Raw genomic sequence first — 16,904 nt, 5'->3', positions numbered from 1 at the left:
GAGGCAGGCACAGCCAGAGAAGCGACAGGAGAACCTGCAGCCACCCAGCTGTTCCTGCCTCTCCCTGGCCAATCTGAATCTCCAAATTGGTGCCGAGCCTCCGATTCTAATTTGGCCGATTCAAATGGGTATAGTGATTCGATTTGGTGATTCAATTCAGTGATCACCGAATCGAATGACTGTCCTCTGAATTGGCCGAATCCGAATCCAAATCAAATATTTCCCTATTCACACAGGCCTATCGATTACCTCTGTAAACCAGAATTAATTTATAAGACTAGTGATGGAGTGAAGCAGCATGTTAGAGTATTACAAAATATTATACTTAGGCATAGCCAAAACATTATATTTAGGCATAGACAGGAAACATGGTACATATTTCACAGAAAGAACATGGGTAACTAATGGAATGAGTTTAGGAGTTCAGAATAAATCTTAAAACCTGTCTCATTTACACATGCTCTTGAAATTCTTGGTAGGTTTTATTATAAATTGGGAAAAGGTTACATATCTGCTATATCTTAACTACATCAGAAATACACCTATGAGTCCATTACTTTTTTTAAAACCACACCCACTTATTGATCTACCCTCACTCTTCACATAATCTGTTTACTACCTTAAAAATCAATAACCCCATTAAGGATAAGAACAGATTTCCAGAAGTACCTACAGGATTTAAGCATCAAAGCTCATAGGCTATTCTTAATATCCCAAGCCATAATTTGCTATCCTCAGTATCAACAGATTTGCCTGGAACCCATGACACTACCACAACAGGTCTTTCTGTACATTTTCAGCATCACTATTTGGCCAAACAGTGCATTACACTATTTGCCAGAGACCGGGTCTAAGCAAGGATAACCATTACTAGACAATAGATACAGTTGGTTTATGTATAAAGAATAATTTGAGGTAGTTATTAGATTCTTCCTCATGTTTGAGGAGCCTTGTAAGACCCTTGTTCACCTATTCAGCCTTATGGATTGTTGCATGGGGGACAATATTATTGTGAAAACTTGTGTCAGTGTAGGATTTTTCCAGATACTAACTACATTTTCGCTAATCCATTATACTGCTGTATTTAAGAAGTAGGTAGAAAAACAAGGGAAAATATACAGTGTAAACAGACTTACCCTGAGAAATGTAGGGAATCCTTGACCATAGTATCCAACAGCAAAGTAGTCTGGTTTAGGCCTCAGTATTTTCATAATGCTTTCATAAAATTTAGCTTGCTGAATCTGAAAGCATATATGGTAATTTCTCATCCCTTTTCTTTCAACATCAGTACTTGAAGGGAAATGTTTTTAATCCTTTTTTTTGTAGAAATGCAGCACAAAGTTTAGTATATAGTCATTCTTTACATTATCTTCTTTAATCATATTATATTAGTTTTATTTTATATGCATATTATACACAAATTAATGTAATTATTTTTTAAATCATTAGAGTCTAGAAGTCAGGAATATCAATAATACAAAGGTGACCATAATTATATTAGGGAAACCTGGGGGAGGGGGGCACTAGGTGCACGCCCTCAGACACACACGTGTGCCATAGCAGTGTGTGGCATGGGGTGGGGTCAGAGCAGGTGTTGGGAGCATGGTGTCTTTGTCACTGGAGCTGGGGCCATGGCTGGGAATGGGGCACTGTTAGGGTGAGCACCTTTTCAAAGTGGAAAGGCAGGACACATGCTTGCCTCTCCCCCTACCCCCTTCATCAGCAGTGTGGCTAGGGCAGAGCCAAGCAGAGCAGGGGCAGATGTAGTCTGCCCAGTGCAAGCTCGGGGCTCCTTGCCCTGCTGCCTTTCCCCCAGGAGACCCATGCTAGCCTCATACCCCCTGCCTGCCCAACAGCAGCAGGAGCATGACTCCATACCACTGCCATCCCTGCTGCTGCCAGGCAGGGAGGGGCTGCCTTACCATGGTGACGTGGCTAGCAAGGGGCTCCCAGAGCAAGGGCAGCAGCATGGGGAGCCCTGAGCCCGCTGCGGGCAGTCTGCACCTGCCCCCGTCCCGCACAGAAATATGGGGGGGCATGTGGCCCCCATTACCCATCTGGGGGGGGTGCACGCAGCAGTAGGGAGCCACACCTTCTCCTAGAAAAGCCACCTGTGGCTCCATCCCACTCCCAGCTGCAGGCCCTATGTAACAGCCTGTCTGGGCAGCACCCCAGCCCTTACCCACTCCCTCCCTCACTATGGGTGACTCAGTCTCCCCCCTATTCTCCTTCCCCACCATAGATTTACCTGCTGGGAGCTTCTCTTTACACTGCCTGGGTGTATTTCCAGCCATGTGTGTAGATACACACATGCATGTAGTACCCCCTGTGTCCTGCTCCCAGAAGCCCCAAATAGCTCCTTAAAGGTTGGAACACTGCAAGGGGAACCCCACCATTTCCCATGGTTTTCCACAGTGAACAGAAAACCCAGATCCCTGCATGACACTGTGAATCCAGGACAAATGCTGTCCCAGAGTCATGAAGCCTGGGCAGGACCAGGACTTGATGTTCCCATCCAGGACTGTCCCACCCAATTAGGGACAGGTGGTCACCCGAGGCACTGGCTAGGTTAAGGGTGCTGCACAGGCTCTGTCTGACTCATGGCTCTAGTCCTGTCCTGGCACCTGCAGCCGCATTCTTGCTGTGTGTCCCCAGGCTGGGAGGGCACAGCCAGGTCAGCCTGGGCTTTCTGCATGGGGACTGTGATGCTGTTAGCCTGGCCTGGCCCAGCCTGGGGGTGCATGGCCAGAATGCAGCTGCAGGTGCTGGGATAGGGCTGGAGTTGTGAGTCAGCTCAGGGCAGATAGAGTCCATGCAGTGCCCCCAGCCCAGCCTGTGTCCTGCTCCTGGTCCCAGGCCAGCCCCAGCTCAGGTGAAAAAGGCACTGAGCTCCCCAGCACATCCCAACAGCTGCTCAGGCCCTGCCTGCTGTCACACACACACTCTAGTCCGTGGCTTCCAGAAGCAGAGCCAGGCAGATAGCACAGTGTGTACACACACACCCTGACTCTGTGGTTCTCAGGCTCCTGACAATCCAGGACTTTTGCTTAACTTTTCTCCATTACCCAAGACACTGAGATAGCCTATAAAATATGTGATTCTAATATTATATGCTATTCTAATAGCTTAATTGAAAGAGAGAAAGTGTCAAATCATAAAAAAACAAAACTTTCTTTATTCAATATATATGTTACTTATTGAAATTAAAATACTTTAATTAAAGAATTTAACTTAATTGGCCTTGTAAAATTATACCTCACTCATTTCCCAGTTTTTGTAAAAGTATTGATGTCAAAAAACATACACCAGGGAAAAATAATTTCAGGTCTTGGGGTTATTTCTATACCTTGTTTCAAGATCAGAAAGGACCAAATGAAGCCTATTTTAGCCTGTTTGCAGATCACTTTTTAAACCACATGTGTCAATTAATACAAGGTAATAACTACAAGAATTTTCTTTGCTTTGTACTAGGGCTGCGTGAAGCTTCAGGCCCTGATTTGATTCAGCAGAGATTTGGCCCAATTCAATGGTTGAATCTCTAAATCTGAATTGAATCAGAGGACCCTTTAATCTCGCTGAATTGAATTGGAACTTTCCAAATTGATTCGGAGAAATTCAGAAAGTTTCGAAAATTCAGACAGAGACAGCTTAAAATTTTTTTTACGTATCTCTAGGTAGCAGGGGCTTGTGAATGCTGTGATGCTGGGGTGCATGGAGCATCCCAGAGGAGCCCAGGGGGGGCTCCCCAGTGTGCTGGGCAGAAGACCTGGAAGTGGACCAGAAGCACTTCCAGTCCACTTCCAGGTCCACTGGGGAGCATGTTGGGGGCCCCCCACACAGCCCCAACTCGGTGACTGGTGCCTCCTGGGTCTGGGGGAGAACACACAGGGTCCCCCTGCAGCTGACTGCCAAGCCAGGGAGGTGGGGGGGGCCAGCACACTCCCTGGCAGACCCAGAAGTGGACCAGAAGCACTCCTGTAGGATGTTCCATGCTCCCCAGCATTGCAGCGATCATGAGCCATGCCTGCTACCTCAAGGTATGTAGAAAAAACATTTGAAGCTATGTCTATGTCTGAATTGCTGATTCTCCAAATCATCATTGAATCTTCAATCTTGAATCTGAATTGAATAGGACCTGCTTCACACACCCCTACTCTGTACTATTTTATCTCTAGAACACTGCTCTAGAGATAAAATGGCATGAAACAAAGCAAACAAAAATGGTATGAAACCAAGCAAATCTCTCCCGCCCCCCTTTCCCCCGCCCCCACTTCCTTTTCAGGCTATCTCAAGACATATAATCATATACTCAACTAAAAGGTGAAGACACAATTACCATTATTTTTTAATGCTCTAGAGGTACTCCTATATACAATGCAAAATCTTTCATACTCTTCTGTCTTTTGAGATTTCAAACATAGTCATGCATATACCAAAAATGCTTTGAAGACCCATATATGTTCTTACCAGATTCTGGCTTAAAAGTTCATAGTCAAAAACTTCCATCTCATATTGCTCTGCAAGTTCTTTGCATAAAGATATTGCTTCTTCCCACATCTGCAATATAAATGTATATTTTTAAAGTAATTCCAGCACCAACAAATAAGGTTTTAAGGCATCACTGTTTAACTATGGAGCTATATTGATTATTTTATCTCTAAGTTTCAGTCATTTATTAACTTCCGATATGGAATGAAAGACCCAAGGAAATCATAAACTGGAACACAGCAGATTAATGTGCAGAATAAAATGTTTTACAGTTCATTATAGAAAGACTGAAATAGGCCTGCTTTAGACTTATAAGAACAACACCCAAAATCACTTGATCTTTCAGAAATGCTGAATAACAAAAAATAATTCAGACCAATACATAAAGGTTTGTGTGTCCTTCAAGCAGAAGTGCAGCATCTTCATAGGCTTACTAATGCATGTCCTTGATAGTTTGTTTCCTGATTCTGCAACCTACACTCCCACAAGTCATCTTTTCTCACGTGAACTGTCAGCTCAGAAGTTACAAGCTTGAAACCCAAATTACCACTGTGGTCTGTGAAGCAGCAGCAGCTTATTTCATTCCTCATAAAATAGTATTTTCTTCTGAAGGAACTTTCAGAAGAATGTTAGAGCTGCACTATTAATACTAGGCTAGATTTTTGGTCTGCCAGGTTAGGGGTAGAAGTTGCACATAAACTGGTTTGAATGATCATAAACTGGTTTAAACCTCTAACAGAAAAGAAGTTCAGTGCACATAAACCAGTTTCAAAATGGCTGAAACTGGTTTAAGATAAATCTGGTTGAATGTAGTATCAGACTGAACTGATTTAGGTCAAGCCAGTTTATGGAACTTCTGTCCCAGACCCCTTCCTGGTTCAAGTTAAATCCCAGTCCCCCAGCATCCCAGCCTGCTTTCCTGCCCTGTGCTGTCTGCTTGAGCAGAACATGGTTGGCTCTACCCCTCTGCTCTCTAGCCAGAGCAGTGAGGGCTGGCTGACAAGGGGGTGGGAAACCAGGCTGGGTATGTAGCCCAATCTGCCTGGCAGGTGCAGAGCAGCCCATGCTAGACTTTTCCCTTGCTGGAGTGGAAGTGGTGGAGGTGTGGGCTGGCAGACTCAGGCAGACAGAAGGGAGGGGGTTTTAAACCCCCTCCATGGTCCATGGGACCCCAGCCTGGGTCAGGGTGGGAGTGGAGCTGCCACACTTCTGCCCCCCCCCCACCCTGCTTGAGCAGGGGAGAGGGCAGCACAAGCTAGGGTTTTCTCTCTCTCTCTGGACAGCAGGGGACATGGCCATGCCCTGGCCTGGGCTGGCAGGGTGAGGAGGGAAGAGTGGAGGGTTTAAAACCTGCCGGCCCCTGACCCCAGCTGAGGTTTGCCTGTGGGGGAAGCAGTCCCTCCCAGACTTCCCCCACTTCCCCCCACTGATCCCTGCTTGAGCCGAGAGCAGGGGGCATGGCCACACCCTGGTCAGGGCCAGCAGGGTGAGGCAGGTAGGGTGGTTTAATCCCCCCTCTATCCCCTCTCCCACTGGCACGGGACCCCAGCTGGGGTCTGCCCAACAGGGGTACCTCTGGCAGGCAGACCTTGGCTGTGGTCCCGTGTTGATGGGTGAGGGGAGGGAACCCCCCCTTTCCTTCCCCACCTTTCACCTCAGGCTGCCACTGGTGTTGGTATCTAGCTACACCACCCATCGCTAGAGCAGCAAGCAGGGGGAAAATGCCTGGAAGGCGCTGCTTCCCCTTTCCCCCTCCAGGCACTCCCCAACTCAGGATTATGCAGGCCAAGGTGCAGTTTTAAACGCCTCCCCAGCCACACTTAGCAAACTGTCGGGGCCTGGCCCCATCCCCCCCAGCCTTCTGGCCACTGCAGAAGGGAAGGGAGGGATCACTCTAGTGCACCCCAGCTTCTAGCCTGAGCCACTGCAGGCATGTGGCTGCATTTCCAGAATCAAAAGGGAATGTCTATTCTACACAGTTCAATCTACACAGGTTAGACTAACCTACAAAGACTGAATTGATTCAGGCTCGGCCTTTTTGAATGTGTGTACTTAGCCCTAAAGGTACTTTGCAATAAGCAGCACAAAATGGTCAAAAAGTAGCTGCAGACAACAAGTGGAGAAGTCCCCATCCTGAAGAGAATACTTATTGTCAAAGTCAGATGAACTGCATTCTGTACCAGCCAGTCTCTTGTAAGAAAGGAAAGAACGTGCTCGTGATACGGGTGACAGGCAGAGAAGGGGAGTATTTTGTTATAATGAAAGACTTTTGAGTCATATGAGTTATGGCTGCTCCTGAGCAACTCTAATGCAGTTAGGCAAGGCAACTCTAAAGCAGAAAACTGTATCAGCTGCTTAGTATAATCTGTCTAGCCCATGCTCAGTTGGTACTAAGAAATTAAGACCATCTTCTGTCTAATATGATGTGCATGCAGCTATTACTAAACCACAAACATTTCAAATGTCCATAGGCAAACTGACAGTGTTAAACAGCAATGTACAGTCATAGGATTGTGCAAAACCATTGGAAGTTTCCTGTCTCAAAGGGTAGGAAGTATAGGTCAGGTATGGTATTTCTCCTATAGTTAAGTATGAGCCACACATAAAGATAAGAAAGGCTTATTATTGTCATAATGTTCACTGTTTGGCACTACAAAATTGTTCCCTACTTTATGTGCTCCAACAACTTGTGCATTCAAGTGTTAAAAGGTTCACTTCTGCTTTTATTACAGTCAAAATAAGCTCTATTTTTAGGTTCTAAAATGTGCAGGAGTGTAACTGAAGGCAGTTGATAGTAATCAAGTCTTGACTTGTGAAAAATAAAATCTTAAGACATTCTGGAAAAAAGAATATCTGTATTTTTGGGGGAGACCTGATAGTGTAATGTTAAAATAAGATCTATACATTATATCACGTTACCTTGGAAAGTTCATCCCATATGTATGATTTAATTTATTTACATGTTATTACTTCCTGAACTAAGCAAATAACTTGACTAGATGACAAACAAAAATACCGAGCTTATTTTTTTCCACATTTTTTCAAAATCTTTAACAATTTTAACTTGATATATCCAGAATGATTTCCACACTTGAAAATCAAACATGTTTTGTTATAACAGAATGAGAGTCCAGAACTCTCAAACAAGGCAGTACAGTAGGAATTTTAAAGGCAATTACCTTTCCCTTGTCAAAGTATTCTATAATTTTTTCATACAGATTCTCTTTCAACTGTCGATGGGTTTGTGAACACTGGAATTCTGTTGACATGACTTGAGGTGAGCATTGTTCATCAGACCACTGTGAGAATAAAGCATCAGAAAAGGTATACAGTTGAAGACAGAGGGAAAAAATAGTGTTGTTACTCTAAATAGCTTCTTCTGTATGTTCCCTGACTTTTACAGAATGGAAAATGCTTCTGTGAGGGTTAATGGCCATTAACATGCTGCTGAATAACTATTTCATGGTTGTAACTGGAGCTGATCAAAATTATTTAAATAGTTTTCTGTTAAAAAATGAAGTCTTAGTAAAACACTATTTTTTACAATGTTGCGTGAAAGAATCAGAATATTTTATTTTGGTGGTGTTATTCTTTTGTTTTATTCCTTTTGTTTTATTTTTACATTTATTTTTTAATTACTATTTTACAAGTCATAACTAGGATATTTAGTATTTTAATATCATAAGCATAAAACTGTACAACATCAAAGCAAAAAATTTTGATGACCCTGAATAATTTCTTTTAGAAGTTCAGTTGCACAGAAAGTTAAATTTTTCATCCCAATTTGGAACAAAATATTTTGAAATGTCAGAACTTCCCATGGAATGGAAATACTGGTTCCTGACTAGCTGTACTGATATTCTTATTTGTTAATATTGTAATAAGCTTCCAATTCAGCCCTACTTTTGGAACTGAGAACATAGTACAGATAAAAACAAGTGTAGTCACTACAGAGAGTTAAGCTGCTTCAAAAGCCAGATGACCTGTGAAAGTATTTTGTCATATTTTTAATGACTTGTATATAATTTGAAATAACCTGCTGAGAACATCTTGTGTTTCTTTTGAATCCTGAATTTCCATTAAATGTCATAGTGTTTTTTAAGTAGCAGGAAAGCAGAACACCACTAAAATAAATAAAATATATTAAGTCAGGGGCTAAGATACTTGCCATTTTTTTTAAATTTCAAAACTGCAACATAGCATTATTTATATTCTACTGAGAGTGGTAATCTAACCTTCAAGAGCCAGGTATGGAGCAGAAGGGTATATGCAGCTTCTGTGTAATTCTCACAATCTAAATGAAGATCTCGCAGTTTATACAAATATCTGTTAAAAGGAAAGAAAATGTCAGAAGTTTCAAATTATGAATGTCCATCTGGCAAAAGCTGTTAGTAGCTGACAGTGACAGATCAGGTGTCACTGATGGATAAACACCCAAAGTGAAAGTTTTCATAGAAACAGTTAAAGATGTCAGGCAGTAACCACTCACAAACTTGTTAAAGTTATTGTGCAGGACAGGTGGTTAAAGCTTTCTTATATGCCTTGACCTTTCTGTGCTTCCTTTGCACAGTGAAGTATCTGCATGAAAAAAGGGTTAGTAACCAAGGCACCTTTACTAATACTGTGCCTGTAGCTATGTAAGAAAAAGAGGAGCAAAAGTGTTTTCTGCATATTTCTAGCTCTTTAGGCATTCTACAGCCTTGTTCATCCTAAATTATCATCAGAATATGTACCTTGTGCCCTTTCATTGCAGCTCCTTTCAATGGCTTAAAATTAGCTTTAATATACTATCATTATAAGAAAGGCTATTTTCTTTGCGGTTTTTTTTCTCTTCTCTTTTTATGCAAATGCTTACTTTCATCCGTGTAAATGCAACTTTTCGGACTATTTAAAGCTAGGGAAAAAATACTGGCCCAGATCATCAGCAATGGTTGAGGAGTGCATAACATACTTAAGTAAGGAGGATATTTGTGGGTGGCTTCCTTCACTGCTAACCTGCAAAAGGTTCAGGCTATGTACAAATATTATTATGTTTCCACCAGGAGAAACTGCTGTTCTCCCAGTAGAAACTAGGAGCGCATAAGCATTCATTCAATTTCTCCTAGGGAAAAGCATGCTTTGTCTGGGAGAAGATCTTCCAGGCCAGCACCTTAAAAGATCTCCTTTGTGAGTGAATCTGTCTTGTATGAATTAATGCCTGTACACTCCCCTAACCCATCTGCTCTGGGAGGGGAGGAGAGAAGAGCAGTGGGGAAATGTTCCCTGCCTGTTCCCCACAATGTGAACTGCCTGGTTTGGGGAATAGGCTAAGGGATTTGCCCCACTCATCCTTCTGCTTTGCTCCTGGAGACAAGAGGAGGAATGGAGGATGCTGCTTCCTGCTTGTTCCCCAACCAGGTGACTCTGGTCTGGAAAAGGTATTAACTAAGTAAAAGAAGGTCTTATCTAAGTCAGGAAACAGCAAAAAAGCCAGGCTTACATTACAGAATATTTGCTGCTATGGATATAGGGCTCTGTTTGACTTGTAATTTAATGCAGTGCTGCATACTCTGTAGTCTGAGCACATTCTACAAAACCATAAAGGATTCCTCTGTCACTTTCAGTGTCCGATATGCTTTGCTTCAAACTTCAAATCCAACTGTGTTTTCTTTATTAAAAATTGCGAACAATGAATGTGAGCGATTTGGTCAACTACATTTTATTCTGGGGGAAAAGGGCAGCTGATGAATATGTATGATGGATTCCAGTTTGCTGAAGGCAAAGTAAACAATAGATTAAAAATATAAATGAGTCTAGGGATATCATGAATGATGAGCTATAACTAACCCATATGGTATGCTGAAGATAGTGTGTATGAAATGAATGTTATTGCCCTCTTCACACAAAAATCAATAGAGCAATTACCATACCTTATGTACATTCCTTCACGATTAATGTCTTTGTAGAAATTCTAGAGAGGGAAAAATTATTAAAATGTTATTTTCTAATCCCTTATCTTAAAAACATCTCAGGATCAAATTACTCAGGGTAAGTGGGTTTTTAATGTATTAAACCAGATTTTTCACAAAACAGAATATAATGTTATATTTTGATCCATTTTACCATTAAATTGTAACACTTAAATAATAACTATCAGAATCTGTGAAAAGCACAATTTACAAAACATCCTCAGTTAAAATCTGATAATAGATCTGCATCTTTATTATTAGAGTCAAGGAACAAGAGAAAATGTAGCTTTCTACTGCCTTTCGACATCTGAAATTCTGAGATTAAGAGTCCACTTTGGACTCCTGTATAAGTGAAAACAGCCCTTAGGCCTTTTCTAACTTAAGCGCACTCTGTAGTGATCCCAAAGGACTAAACAAGATTCCAGGAACTGTTGTCCATGCCAGCCTCACTCTGTTCACTTCCAACGGAAATGGCATAAGCTCCTTGGCCTTGGGAAATCCAGATGCTAACCATCCTCTGTATGTCAAAAGAACAACTTAGACCAATTAAGTTGTAGACCATAATGATATTCAAAGAATTAAGTGTGACCACTCCCATAAACAAAGATGATTATAATCAAACTCTTAGTTTCCTGCTACTGGAACATCATAAAGGCTTTTCTCCTCTCTTTCCTCTAAAAGAGATCATTCAAAAGCAACATTAGTGAGTTGCTAATTGCATCCAATGACAATTCAGGCACAGTATCTTATATTCTTCAGCAATTTTGCTTTGTAGAAGTAGTTAAAGAATGGAAAATGTTCTGGTAAATATTTAATTCCTTCCCCATGACAGAAAATGAAGTCTGTAAAAAGGTAAAAACTGTTGAGTACTGGAGTTTCTTTCAAAAAGTCAAATAGATAAAACATGGCTCAGCCAAATTAAAGGGTTGAGCTGATGATTACAGATGTGTGTTCTAAATTTGCTGCATGTGTTCTCTTCACTGCTTGACAACTAATGTAGTATATACTATTGGTCTATGCATATTTGAAGGATGAAACACCAGGAAAAGAAATTTATTTCTTTATATATGCAGAAGAACCTTCCTACTAGAATGTTTTCAGGTTTGCATGGGAGAAAAAAGAATGAGAAAAAGGAAATGGTTAAATGTTTGCATAAAGGTTTCCATTTTCTCACCACTTCTGCCTAACAGTGAGGTTTGGGAAACTACAGTATGTTCCAGAATCCAGTGCAGGCCACCAAAAATGGGTCTTATTGTGTGGAACAGTTTTTGGAGGATTAATTTACTCTGCTGCCAACCTGAAAAATATCTACATAGAACTTAATGCTAATGCGTATAGTTTCCAAGCTAGTTCTTTTGAAATGTGGCTTGAATATCTCTACTCTATACTGTTCTCCTCAATGTAGACATATTGTGCTTTAAGCAAAGTGATAGATGGATAAAAATAAATTGGATATCAAATACCATGTAAACCCATCTCTAACTACTGAATATTTTAAATCTTAAATTCTGCATGAACTGACTACTTCAGTCACTCATTTCCCTGAGGAAACTTCTCTCTTATTCTTATAAGGCCCATACCAACAAGTTCACAGTGCAGCTCATGCGGTTATCCTTGCTCTCATCATTCATGACTGCTCGGTAATCCAGAAGCTTTTCCAAAAGGCCTTTCACTAGGCTTACAAAGTTTTCAACTGACTTAGAAATATCAGGATACTGTGAAGTGTATTCCATGAGTCTGTAAATACAGAAGAGAAAATTGCTTTATATCTGTATGAGAACAAGTGCACTATGAATTGAAACTCCCTTTGGACCTGGAGCAAATACTGCATTATATCATTAAAAGAAGTATAGGATATGTTTGAGATTTCTTTAATGATGTGTTAATCTAGAAATGTAAAAGTCTGCTGGGAAGCAAACATAAACATAGAATTAAAGATTTACTCTTCTTTTCTAAAATACAACTATGGTTTAAAGGATGAATGTACTTTTCTATGATTTCTACCATTTCCCCTTCTTTTTTTATTCTCAAAACTTGCAAAATGGTGTTCTCTCTACAGCATTCCAGACATGAGACAGAAAGGGTTGCTGGAGAATGCCATGGCAATCAAACAAAATTAGCAAACTGGAAAGTATAAAAGCAAAATCACAATTCAAGCTCTATTAACTGTTCTATTAGATTTTCAATCCAACACTCCACTTCAGTTTTTGAAAGAAATTAGGATTGAAACAAAGAATTAGAATTATTCAATCCTGAGATTAAGAAACATGGTACTGAGGTACCTGAATAGAAACGTATTTTGATCATTTGACTATATAGTAATTAAGTACATCAATGAGATTCATATAATTTGAAAAATATATTTTGGAGATGTATAACAATATATATTCTCAGTTCTCACTCAGTTCCCCTCTATTAAAGACATTCTTCTTTTTTCTTTCTTTTTGGCACTAAAGCATAACTTCTGCTTTGGCTAAAGCTCATCTTTCAGAAAAGCATCCCAATGAGATGGAAAATCCACCAATTCCCTTTGTAGTTTGTTCCAGGAGTAAAAAAATAAAAAAATAAATTGTGCCTTATTTTCAATTTGCATTTGTCTGGCTTCAGTCCTATATATTGGTTTGTGAAATCATATCTCTTATGAGCAGCTCCTTCCTTGAATGTATTTCATATTTATTGCATCCTTCTGCAATTGCACAAACATTTTCTAAAGCTTAATGTATAATTTGTATATGGCTTCTTCAGAAGCATATGCTTCTACTTCAGATGCACCTTCTATATTTTATTATAGTGTTCTTTAGTATTTAGTATTTTCTTCCCAAGAAGGTACTTATGTACTGTAATCAAATCACTTGATCATTTTTTTATAAGGTAAAGAGGCTGAATTCTAAGTCTCTAGCCTTCACATTAATTTTTGTGGGGTTTTTTCTGCCCTGTCTTTGTTAACACTTATGAAAATGTTGATACCAGAACTATATACTGTATTCTACTTTAGATCTTACTAGTATCAAATAGACAAATACAAATCTCACTTATCCTATTTGTAATCTCCCTGCTCCTTAGCTTTTTTTGGTCACAGCATGACACTGGGAGCCCATTTTGAATTGCTTGTCCACTATGAACCCCTAAATCCACTCCAGAGTCACTGCTTTCCAGGGTATTATTACTCATTTCATATATGGTCTACAAAGAGGCAGGCCAAATATGACCCATGGGCCAGATCAGACCTGTAATGTGATTCTATCCAGCCTGAGGCAGGTTACTCGGCCCTGCCTAGTCCAGATGCAGGGTGCAGCTTGGGCTGTGGTGCCTGTGGCCAGTCCTGCTGCCCCAGCATAGAAGTGTCCCTGGCACAGAGCGCAGCCTACCCTATCCCTGCACACGGCTCTTGGGCATGCAGGAAGATGTAGTCCATGGGGCCAGATGGTGCGGTGGTGGGACAGGGGCAACGTCAGCTTCCTGGCAGCCCCCATAGGGGTGGCTCACTCTCACCCTCAGACTCTGCCATGACTGCTGGACCTGGACCCATTGCCTGGGCACCCCAGACTGTCCAGCCTGCACCCACTGTTGGGGGTGCCAGATGGAGTGGGTGGGTAGAATCTCCATGAAAACTAGCTCAGGACCCCCACAGGCAGGGTGCACTCAGCCAGGCAGATGGGATGGGGCCACAGGCAGGCAGGGAGTGGCATCTAGGATGTGCAGGGCTGGGGCCAGAGCCAGGATCATGGGGTGGTGCAGCATGGGGCCAGGGCCCAGGGCAGAGCCTTAATCTGCTCTCCACATGTCCCTGCAATAACCATTGGTTCTGCCCAGCCAAGCACACCCTGCCCATGGGGTTCCTGACACAGTCTCCATGGAGGCTCCATCTGCCTGTCTGCCTGCCCAGCCCCTGGTGTGGGGAGGGATGGTAGGATCAGAGAACTTAGCAGGTCTGGTGGTGGGGGTTGATGGGATCAGGGGGGCTGGCAGATCCATGGGGGTGGGGGTTAGAGGGCTAAAACTAAAGAAAGCCCAGTCAAGGTAGGATGAGAAGGTAGAAAAGTGCAACTGCAGTGAGTGCCTGGGCTTTCTCAGCCCCAGGGTTGTACTGTGAGCATGCACAAACATTCCCAGGACCCAGACTACAATCACACAGATCACTTTAAGCCATGTGAACATAGATCAAGTCCCACATGTAAATATGTTTGCTGATGCTGGGAGTTGCATGAGGAATGTGATCTAAGTAAGTTGTCCTGGGGGCAGGGGGGTTTAGCAGGTCCACTGTGGGGGCTTGTTAGTGTGATCAGGGTGTAGCTAGAGAGTCCTCAGGGGAGACTAACAGGTCTGCAAGATGGATGGAGGGAGGCTGTACATCCAGGACTGCACTGGTACACATTTTTGGGTTAAATCAGGCACAGGTTAGCCTGATCTATGTAATTCACCTCCTGGGTGAACTAAAGTTAGATTGGATTGGCCTGATCTAACATTCCCAAACATCTATACAGATCAGCACTGAGATCAACCTTAGCCTTGTTAGGTCAATCTATGTGTAAGGTCTGTATGTGTGTAAACTAAGATTGGGTGGCCATTTTTTGCCTGATTGTAAAAATATGCTCGAGAGATCCAAGAGGGCACCCTGCTACAGAGGAAGGCAAAAACAGGGGCAATGTGTAGCGGGTGCACCCCCTTAGAGTGCTGCTGCACCCCCTGTCAGGCCGCACTTCCCACTTAGGCAACAGGTGGGGGGGAAAGGGAGGAAGGAGCGTCGGTGCCCCCCCCCCGGTGTCCCCCCTGCAAGCACCAGCCGGGGAGTGGGAGTGCTGAATGAAGCGGTGCTCCCAGAAGTGAAGTGCGATCCAGGTGAGTGCAATCATCCGGGGGGGGGCCTCCCCTGGTCACTGCGATTGGCCATGGGGGGTCACCCCTCCCCCGATTGCTGACTGGTCTCTGGGGGGGCACCAGTAACCCATGGCAAAAACCCCTGAAGTCAATGGGGTACAATTCCTTCGTAACCCCAAATATGGTGATCGGGCTGACCCTGAGCATATCCTTCCTTAGGTAGGAACCTAAAGCTTTCCAAGAGCATTGGCACCCCTGTCAAAATCATAGCTTTGGTTGTAACCAATGCCCAGTACTTCTGAAGAAAGTGAAATCTGCCTCTCCTCCCCACCTCTGCCCCAACGTATATAGCAGCAGGAAGGGAAAGTAATTATTTCCCAATCCTATGTGGCAAACAGCAAAGCCTAGAAGCATGGGAAGTACCCACAGTAGACCATAGGGGTTATTTTTAGATGCTACTGTGTGGTAGCGTTGCTGTCACATTTCATGCCTGGCGACACCATAGTTTCGTAGTTGGTAGGGTCGAAAGGGACCTGAGCAGATCATCAAGTCCGACCCTCTGCCATGGCACTATAGTGCCATAGCAATGAGTTACAGCACAGTAGCTTATTGCCACTGTGTCACAGCTAACTCCTAGACCGGGGTGGGCAATGTTTTTTGGCTGGAGTGCTGAAAAACACCACAATGTCTACCTCGGAAGGTGCCGGAGTGCCGGCATGGCAGAAAAACAAAATGAGGGCAAGGGGTATATGGCAGGATGCCCTGCTTGTGTCCCTTGCCCCCCACCCAAAGCCCCTGCCCCACAGCCCTACTTCCCCTTGCCTCCCACCCAAAGCCCCTGCCCCACAGCCTGGGCTCTGTGGCTGCCAGCAGCTACCCCAGCTCTGGGTAGCTGGTGGAGCCCAAGCTGCTCCCAGCGGGGCTTGCAGTATCCCAGCTGCCTGCTGGGAGCAGCCTGGACTCCCGACTGGCAGCAGCTCCCCCGAGCCCCGGGCCGGTGCCCAAACAGCTGTGCTGGGCTCCAGGCTCCGGTATGAGCTCCACACCTGCTCATGCAGGCGTGCCTCAGAACTAGCAGTGGGGGAGGGGCCTGAGGCAGCACAGCCCTGGTCTCTTCCCCACTCCCAGCACAGAGGTGATGAGCCTGGCACAGCTGTTTGTAGCCAGCCCAGGCTCTGGGCAGCTGCAGCAAGCTGAGCAGGCTACAAACAGCTGCGCTGGGCTCCACAGCTCTGGCATTAGCTCCGTACTGGCAGCGACTGCATAGGCACCTCGGGGCAGACAGCGGGGCAGCACAGCCCACCCTGAGGTGCCTGTGCAGTCACCACCAGCATGGAGTTGATGCTGGAGCTATAGAGCCCGGCGCAGCTGTTTGGAGCCTGCCCGCTGCTTGCTGCAGCTGCCCACAGCCCAGACTGGCTAAAAACAGCTGCGCTGAGCTCATCACCTCCATGCCGGGAGCGGGGGAGAGACCAGGGTTGCACTGCCTCAGGCCCCTCCACCACCGTCCGCTCCAAGGTACACCTGCACACGCTGGTGTAGAGCTGATGCTGGAGCCCGGCACAGCTGTTTGGAGCCTCCTGGCTGCAGCTGGCCATGGCTCTGGGTAGCTGCTGCCAGCCAGGATCCTGGGCTGCTCCTGGCAGGCAG

The 16,904-nt window shown here is 43.9% G+C and overlaps 1 protein-coding gene and 1 long non-coding RNA gene across 2 annotated transcripts in view; one reads left to right on the top strand and one right to left on the bottom strand.

Annotated features, from left to right (window-relative positions):
- LOC112551460 overlaps positions 1-13,013 on the top strand; it is a 195,692-nt gene extending 182,679 nt beyond the window's left edge. Inside the window, exons 3-4 of the long non-coding RNA XR_003095773.1 lie at positions 7,707-7,765; positions 12,893-13,013. This is a non-coding gene — a long non-coding RNA (uncharacterized LOC112551460). The remainder of the gene's footprint in view (positions 1-7,706; positions 7,766-12,892) is intronic.
- Positions 1-16,904, bottom strand: part of DOCK2 (dedicator of cytokinesis 2) — a 514,326-nt gene that overhangs the window by 55,046 nt on the left and 442,376 nt on the right. Inside the window, exons 35-40 of the mRNA XM_025212572.1 lie at positions 12,017-12,173; positions 10,398-10,438; positions 8,724-8,814; positions 7,668-7,787; positions 4,468-4,557; positions 1,137-1,241 (exon numbers count right to left, since the gene is read on the bottom strand). Of these exons, the coding sequence (XP_025068357.1) occupies positions 1,137-1,241; positions 4,468-4,557; positions 7,668-7,787; positions 8,724-8,814; positions 10,398-10,438; positions 12,017-12,173 (604 nt within the window). The remainder of the gene's footprint in view (positions 1-1,136; positions 1,242-4,467; positions 4,558-7,667; positions 7,788-8,723; positions 8,815-10,397; positions 10,439-12,016; positions 12,174-16,904) is intronic.

Source organism: Alligator sinensis, unplaced genomic scaffold (assembly GCF_000455745.1).
Source record: "Alligator sinensis unplaced genomic scaffold, ASM45574v1 scaffold606_1, whole genome shotgun sequence".
Taxonomy (NCBI): domain Eukaryota; kingdom Metazoa; phylum Chordata; order Crocodylia; family Alligatoridae; genus Alligator; species Alligator sinensis.
This window is presented reverse-complemented; position numbering and strand designations above follow the sequence as displayed.